This window comes from Engraulis encrasicolus, chromosome 3 (genome assembly GCF_034702125.1).
Source record: "Engraulis encrasicolus isolate BLACKSEA-1 chromosome 3, IST_EnEncr_1.0, whole genome shotgun sequence".
Lineage (NCBI taxonomy): Eukaryota > Metazoa > Chordata > Actinopteri > Clupeiformes > Engraulidae > Engraulis > Engraulis encrasicolus.
The window spans coordinates 44,914,606-44,923,007 of NC_085859.1; the positions used below are offsets into that span (position 1 = coordinate 44,914,606).

At 41.0% G+C, this 8,402-nt stretch overlaps 1 protein-coding gene across 1 annotated transcript; it reads left to right on the plus strand.

Annotated features, from left to right (window-relative positions):
* The first annotated feature begins 1,395 nt into the window (after nt 1-1,395).
* Nucleotides 1,396-8,371, plus strand: LOC134446203 (major histocompatibility complex class I-related gene protein-like). Its single transcript, XM_063195516.1, has 5 exons — nt 1,396-1,673; nt 1,940-2,197; nt 4,254-4,538; nt 5,514-5,622; nt 6,399-8,371. Exons 1-4 carry the CDS (start codon nt 1,568-1,570, stop codon nt 5,606-5,608), a joined length of 744 nt encoding a protein of 247 aa, XP_063051586.1. The 5' UTR covers nt 1,396-1,567; the 3' UTR covers nt 5,609-5,622; nt 6,399-8,371.
* The last annotated feature ends 31 nt before the right edge of the window (nt 8,372-8,402 follow it).

Here is an 8,402-nt window from a genome sequence, read left to right on the forward strand (position 1 = left end):
AACTTTTGTGTTGGTTTCACAAAGTCTTGTCATAACTTGCGTCCAACTATCTTATTGTTTACCTTTTGATATTTGAGGAAAAGCAAAAAGCTTGATCTGAGCAAAGTTTACACTCACAGTTGGTTGAATGTGCCATTGCATTGCTGTGTTCAGTACTAGACTGTTACTGTCCTCTTGTGACTGAAATGTATCACTGCAGGCCAGGGATCCCAGTCTTCTCTCCAGAGTGACTACACAGCTGCTTCAAGAGGAGAGACCCAATCCTCAACTCCATGACCTCAGGCATAACACTAATTAACTGGTCTGGCGTCAAGCGTGCGTCAAGTGTTAGACGAGCATAGAACCTTCGCTTGGAATGCCGACGGTATCTGGAAATCATACACATCATCTATAGAATCTATAGCCATGTGGTTGAAAACGAGGCATTTTTGAACTGTGTAAGTGAAAACACGATTCATTAGGAAACTTGTTTGTGGCATTGGTGATCACACGCATCCACTCCTATGAAGGCACGAAGTTGCCGCTTCACCTACAAGGGGCGTGTCGCGTGTACGTTCTGAGAGACAGCTGTGACGCTACACAGAACTGTGTGGGGATTGGTTGTTCCACCATTCTATTGCGTGACGTTGAGTGCCAAGGCATTTTGATAGACAACCGTTTATCCCGCCCACACTCTCTCCGAGCTCACCCAGACCCTTGTACAGCTTTTTGCTGTACGGGTCTGGCTCGACAGGCTACTACTTTTGCATTACTTTAGTTACTCTCGCCAACATTTTTTAATATGGATCTCGCAATTTAATTTGTAAATCAAGCTCATGAGTCATGGCTATTTTACCTCCCATCCAGGTGGTCTTTTGGCAGCTTGCAGACTAAAAAGTAGCAGGTTCACGAATAGCTTCTTTTCTGACCCACCACACTGAACACCCTTAAAATCCAAGTGTATTGTAATTTACTTGTTACTTGCATTTGTAACTAGTATATATAACAGTTTTTCCCCTGCAATGCCTTACATTACATGGTTAAATCAAAATGTAATGCATTACAGTAATTATTGGTGGGGGTTCCACAGATGAGGGTGTTTTGTGATAAATGGCCGAAACACCCCAAGATTCTGGGTTACACAACTGACGATGTGTCGCATAGAGCAACATCGCTGAGTGGGGTCCAAGCAAGGTCTCAACTGGGAACTGAACTACTTGGGATTGAAACATCGAGTCCTTTTGCATAACTTTTAACTACTTTTGTAACTAGTTACAACACTGCTCACAGGTCATCTGTAGGCCTACGTGCTTGTTGTCTGTTGTCTGTAGCCTACATGTTCAGTGAAAAGGCACAAATGGTTGTGGAAAGGAAGTGGTTTCTTGAACAGCCAGGAAGCGTACGTGACAGGAACTAAGAGACACAGAGTTTGAAGGTCCAGGCAGGTTTCAACTTGCAGTGTTTCAGTCGTGAACTACGGTTTATTTACAAACAAAAAAGTTACTTGGCAAATCGCAACACATTATGCACAGATGTGGTTGTTCCAGGATGTGGCTAGAGTCGTTTTAACAAAACAATTCGACAGCTGATGATGGTTCACATTGTAGGCCTAGGTAGGCCTAATATGTCGACGATGGTCAATTTATTGAGGATAGTCATCTGGTTGTTGCAGACTTTGGGGGTCACAAAATCAGGTAGGCCTATTGTTTATTTTAAACAGCCAACTGTTTCCTCTAAAAGGAAATGTATTACAGTAACAGCAAACCATGCTAAATCACATTTCCCCATGTCCATATATAGAATGGTCCTATCCGAATAGGACTTAAATTCACAGATTGTCAGACCAATGGTGTCTTCTTTTGTACATTCCCTTTGGAAAACAATATTTCAATAACAAAAAAAATATTTATGACTGTTCCAGTTACAGTGTATTTGCAGATAAACTAATTCTAACCTCCAGGAACACACTCTGTATGGATGATGGCAACTTACATAAAGGGCGAGACCCCCTTCCCAGAATTCTCCGTATATCTCACACTCGACGATGTTGTAATTCTCCACTTCGACTCAGAAGAGGCTGAAATATCGCACATAGACACCCATGAGGGCTCAGGCACAAAGTTCAATGCTGAAGAACTCAGTTATTTCAGAACATATGTAAATGGAAGTCTGAAAAACAGTGCATCTTATTTGAAGAACCACTTCAACGACAGTAAAGGTATGATAACTGGTAAGAGAGACATTGTTAAGCCTACTGAACATGGCAGAGATATTGGCCAGGTTTTCCAGGTACATGTAGGAAGCTCTTGTTAAAATATAAACAGCTTGAGACCCCATATGGTGTGGGTTTGATTCCTGGTGAGGCATGCTCTTTTTGCTACAAGGACATCTTAGACTCTACTACAAATAGTCATAGCTTGATTTGTATAGCCCAATTCACACAGCCCAATGTGCGTTAACAGTTGGATCGAAAGCCAAGTTTGTCAGAGTTTCAAAGTAGGTCAGATTGGTAAAGACCAAGGATTTAAAGATTGATAGAAAATCAGAAATCCCCTGGGAACAAGGCGGTCTTTCCCTTTCACAACAGGAGTGAGGGAAAACTCCCTTTTCTGCTTATGGAATCTTTGGGTAGAAAACCTCAGTATAAGCTGGGGGAAAATCCTTTGCTCAGGAAGAAACCTCAGGCAGAGGTTTACCCCAGTGGGGTAGTCTACGTAGAACGCAGGGATACACATTATACTCACCTCAAAATTTCAGGGATTTCATTATACCCACCTAAAATTGATTGATCCATTATTTAGAATAGCACAAATATATACAGTATACCCACTTCAAAAATGCTCTAATATACAGTATACCCACCACAAAAAAGTAGACTACACCACTGGTTTACCTCTTAACTTGGTAACCTGGGCAGTAAAGTGCAAAAACGATATCTGCAACTAAATCACCTCCATTTGTGTCAATTAGCTATCTGAAATATTGTGGCCTACCTGGCACTTCAATAAAATAAAAAATACCTATTGACAACAATGTAATCACAAGAATGCAAAACAACAAATGCAAAATTACAGCTACGTGTAAGTGGAGTTTCAAATTATGATCATTCTGCTATTTGAAAGAGGTATTTTGTTATTTCATTCAGTTTCAGTTTCTCATCTGTATCAACATTCAACTATTTTTCAAACACTAACATGGTTTGGTTTCTCGCTCAATATTTTCCCCCAGATATCTCTGTATTTCAGAGAGCTGCTGGATGTGAACTATTGGAGAATGCTAAATCAGGACCAATGTTCAACAAGAATGCTTATAATGGAGAGACTGTTGAAGTACATTATTATGATGCTGACCATGATACTATTCACACTGATCGCCCGTTATTTTTGCCTGATGAGGACGATTTCATATGGAATCACTTATCTCCCTTCCAATATGGACTGATTTATCATCCCAACTGCATACAATTTCTAAAAGCACGTCTTGAAAAGGAAAGGAGGCGTGTGCTAAAGAAAGGTACATTTATCACAGCAGGCCAATGCCTTGTTGTCAACCTCATTGACTTCTTAGATATTGTAGCGCCGAGCCGCCTGGAGTGGACTGTGTGTGTGTTTCCCCATAGGATTCCCTCTCTGTCTATCTGTATGTGTGAATGGTGAATGTGTGTGAACGTGTGTGTATATGTGTGCGTAAATGTTGTTCCCCACTCCCTCGTGTGTCTTCTAGAATTTTGTGTGTGCCAATCAGTTTTGGGGTGGGTTTTGATTGGGGGGAGGTGTCCGGGCGGCAATAATTAAGGGATTAGATATACGGGTATTGATAAGGGACAGGGGTTATTGATAAGGGATCGATAACGTTCGTAGGCCTAACTTTTAATCAGAACTGAGGAGAACCAAATTGAGTGAAGCCGTGCTGAACGAGAAAGGAGCGCGCTTATTTAGTTTAGTGACTTGTAGTGTTTGTTGTTTTATCGGGGGCACCTCCTTTTGCCCCAGTTAGACTTTGAGAGGGCAGGTAAATAAAAGACAACGCGAAACTATATTCTGCCTCTGTCATCCCTTTGAAGTGGCTACCGCTCGGCGCTACTATATCTTGTTATGAAAAGGGCACTGCCCATAAATGTATTTGTTTGTAATTAAAGTTTGAACATTAGTATGGCTTATAATGTAACCAATACCAGGCATGTGCAATGTAATATGGGAGGCTATACCTTGGAATGTTAGCAGTTTGTAATGTTGATATCGACATGGTGTAATAATTACTGAAACCTTCTTCAGTAAAACCCAGAATCAGACTCCTTCAGAAGACACTAGGCTCTGAGGGGATTAGAGTGACCTGCCTGGCCACTGGCTTCTACCCCCGTCACATCAACCTGACCCTGCTCAGAGACGGCCAGCCTGTGCCTGACCACCAGATCACTGGGGGGGAGCTGCTACCTAATGGAGATGAGACGTACCAGATGAGGAAGAGCCTGGAGGTCAGCACAGAGGAGCTACAGCAGCATCACTATAAGTGTACAGCTCAACACCTCAGCCTGGACAACAAACTGGACATTGATTTAGGTAGTGTGCCACCTGTGCTTGTTCATTTTCACTTACTGAAAGTAACTTGTGCTCTGTTTTACTGTTTTCAGTGACATATCTGTTTTACTATATACATATATATAGTGTCATCTTGCATGTTGCAATATGTAATATGTCTTACGCAAACTCTATTCCCAACACTGTGGAACAGTGCAGTTATTTTTTGACTTACGACTTCAAAGCCGCACTTTCACTGGACGTATGGAAAACTGGGCTAAGACACTTGGTTAAATTGTATCTCATAGTTGTAATAGGAAAATGCACATGTAAATTAGCCTGATACTAGGTTACAACAGATGCTTGGTTACAATGCATCAAACGACTCATCATGAATTATTTAAAAAGTACCATCTTTTTTAACGTACAAAGGGACAAACTTAAGTGTATTATAACCTGGCTTTCATAGCTAGATACTAATTGCATTATTGAATATTGTGCATGTCTCTTCATGTTTTGTCTCCATATAGTCTTCTAATTAATTCATTAATACATGGCAGGGAAGAGAGTATTGGATATTGTAGTGGGGTCATCCCTATGTTCCCCGGGTCCTATGTTCCCCGCAACCAGGGAACTTAGGACCCTTTCTTCATAAAAGGGTTCTATGTTCCCTGCTACTTCCAAGTAGACTGCTGCCGCATGGCAAAGTGTAGCTTGTTGTTGCATCTGTGACAGATTAGGTTTAGGGATAGTTTTGGTCAGGGCACACATTTACAACTCAGAAATATTGCATTACTGACAGGTTAGGTTTAGGGATGATTTTGGGAAGGATTAGATACAATGAGGGGAACATAGAACCATTTTTTTTTAGAAAAGGGGCCCCCAAGTTCCCCGGTCCCATCCAGGGGAACATAGGACCCGGGGAACATACTGTAGGACCCGGAGAACATAGGTACGCTCCCATTGTAGTGCTGAAAAGACATTGATGTTGAGTTGTGTTTTTTTTTTTTTTTACAGAAAGTGAGCGGAACTCAGTAGCAACCCCCATAGTGTCTGCTACAGTGGTGACTGTGTTTGTCTGCCTGGTTGGAGCATGTGGAGCCTATATGTAGGGGGAAGCACATAGGTAAAACCCATTTTACTGTTACTGGAAGTGAGATACAATAATAAGGAATGCTTTGGGTCAAAGGTCACATGGTTGCTAGGTGACAACTTGGTGTTGGTTTCACAAAGGCCTGCCATAACTTGTGTCCAGTTTTAGTTATATCATTTATAAAGTTATATAATTTTGCAACGTGCATTCCTTGTTAGATATCCAGATATAAGAAACAAAAACAAATCACTTTTATTTTTCAGTGACCGTGTCACTAGAGCAACCACATTTTTAGAACGGGCTTACTGTTTGTGTCGTTCAGGTGATTGGTGGATTAATGTGATATTTGGAAAAAAAAGAAGCGTAAATGTAAATTTACACTAGGTAAGATAGGAATGTGTGTGTGTGTGTGTGTGTGCGCGCCTGCTGTGTCTGTATTGTTTTGTGAGTGATGTTCTGATGTGTTAATGTGTGCCGTATGTATTGATGTGTACAGTACCTGTGTGGCTGTACCTTTCATTGCATCCACATGAGTGTGTCTAGCAGCCCATGTCTAACTTTTACACATAGGCTATCTCTCTTCATAGGCTACTATGTATAGACCTACACACACACACACACACACACACACACACACACACACACACACACACACACACACACACACACACACACACACACACACACACACACACACACACACACACACACACACACACACACAAGTAGAGCATTAGTTTGAGCAAGCCTTGTATTTTTTTTGCTTTCTTATCCTTTTTTGCATGTTTGTGGTTGACGTGACTGTTCAGGGATTGGTGTTCAGAGGATGTCTTGTTCTGCAGGACAGCGGCCCTGGGCAGCTGCACAGCTCAACACCTCAGCCTGGACAACAAACTGGATATTATTCTTTTCTGCATTTCTTTTCAATTCTGGAAGTGACTTTCAGTAACGCTCCTGTTTCACTGTAGTGCCGCCTTGCATGTTCCATCCTGCATGTTGTGTTTTTTACAGAGTGTGAGCGGGACTCAGTAACAACTGCTACAGTGGTGCTGCCACAGTGGTGACTGTGTTTGTCTGTATGGTTAGAGCCTATGGAGTCTATATGTAGGAGGTAAAACATGTTTAATGTCGCTGGAAGTGAGTAGATACAATAATAACGAAGGTCAAGTGGTTGGTAGGTGACAATTTTTGTGTTGGTTTCACAAAGTCTTGCCAGCAATCTATCTTATTGTTTACCTTTTGATATTTGAGAAAAGGAAATAAAGAAGAAAGATGTAGGGATGCACCGATACCAATACTGGTATCGGTATCGGCACCCGATACTGCTCATTGTACTCGTACTCGTCAAGCACTTGCCGATACCAGGAACGATACTGCTATTACACAAAACAATGCAAAATCTTGAAAAAACTTTCAAAAACCTGAAAGCAGCATGGAAAAAAGTGCCGCCTCATACATTTACTAACATGTAAATCTACATTTAAATGGACAATAAAAATATCACAGGTGGAAAAAAACAAGGTCATGCATTTATTGTCATTGTATTTTGATGGTAAAAGGTATCGGTATCGGTACTCGATATCGGCAAGTACACACATTAATGTACTTGTACTTGTATCGGTTTTCAAAAAAGTGGTATCGGTGCATCCCTAGAAAGATGGGATTGCCTTGCTGTGTTCAGTACCACACTGCTACTGCCCTCTTGTGACTGAAATGTATCACTGCAGGCCAGGGATCCCGGTCTTCTGTCCAGAGTAACTACACAACTACACAAACTTTGTGTTTTCTGCACGTACCTCATGGAACAACTTACAAAAGGACTTGAAGTTAACAAATCTAATTCCATTGAGCGATTTTTATTCCAAGATGCGATCACTTGACACTGATTCACTTGTCTGTAACTGTTTTAATTGATTTGTTATTGTGTCATTTGATTTGTTATTTTAATGCAACTGGAATTCTAAGTAACTTGTGCCGCCACTTGGCCAGGACACCCTTGTAAAAGAGATTTTTAATCTCAACGGGTTTATTTTCCTGGTTAAATAAAGGTTAAATAAAATAAAAATGAATAAATAAACAGCTGCTTCAACAAGACTCAGAGAGACCCAAACCTCAACTCCATGACCTCAAGCATAACACCAATTTACTTGTACCAAGCACTTTATTATTTTGATCTATGTAAATGTAATACTTTGTGGTTTTAGTAAATACAGAAACTAGAGTAAATAGAGCAAAATAGAGCAAATAAGATGCAGGTGCAGTCCTGAGTCAATATTTGTTAGCTGTTTATTTTGTAATGCTTGTTTTATGCTACATTATGCAAAAGAAAACTTTCTATGTATTTTAATGTTTCGTTTCATTGTATTTCCTTGTATTAAGGATCTAAGTGGATCTAAAATATTGCAGATGTAACGGAGGCTAACCAGCAGAGTTGGCGTGGAACATTGGTAAAAACCTCCCTCCGATAGCCTCATACAGTCTCGTGCCGTTGGGCCGAGAGACTAGTCTCTTGGCCCAGCGGTATCGTAGGCTTCTGTGTCTCCCATTGCCGGACTATTGTAGTCTTAAGAGGTCGTACGTTCGATCCCCGAGGGGGGTTAACAGGTGCAAGATGACCTCCGTCACACAGATGCTTCTTCCAGACCTAATGGGTTAAGTAGGCTTAAGTTGTTACAATTAAAAACATATCTGACTTTCTTGTCATCTGATCTGTTTCTTAATGCCTTAGGTCAGGTTTTGTACTTCTGTTGAATTTGCAAAGACATTCAAGTTATGAGATAGGTGGCAACACTTTCCCCACCAAATGGTTCTAC

Bases quoted from the DNA above. Each gene is read 5' to 3' on its own strand.
- LOC134446203 (XM_063195516.1), top strand. From the start codon at position 1,568: ATGATGGTTCACATTGTAGGCCTAGGTAGGCCTAATATGTCGACGATG. The intron at 1,674-1,939 runs GTAGGCCTATTG...TCTAACCTCCAG, and splicing joins TTTGGGGGTCACAAAATCAG to GAACACACTCTGTATGGATG. The intron at 2,198-4,253 runs GTATGATAACTG...AACCTTCTTCAG, and splicing joins CCACTTCAACGACAGTAAAG to TAAAACCCAGAATCAGACTC.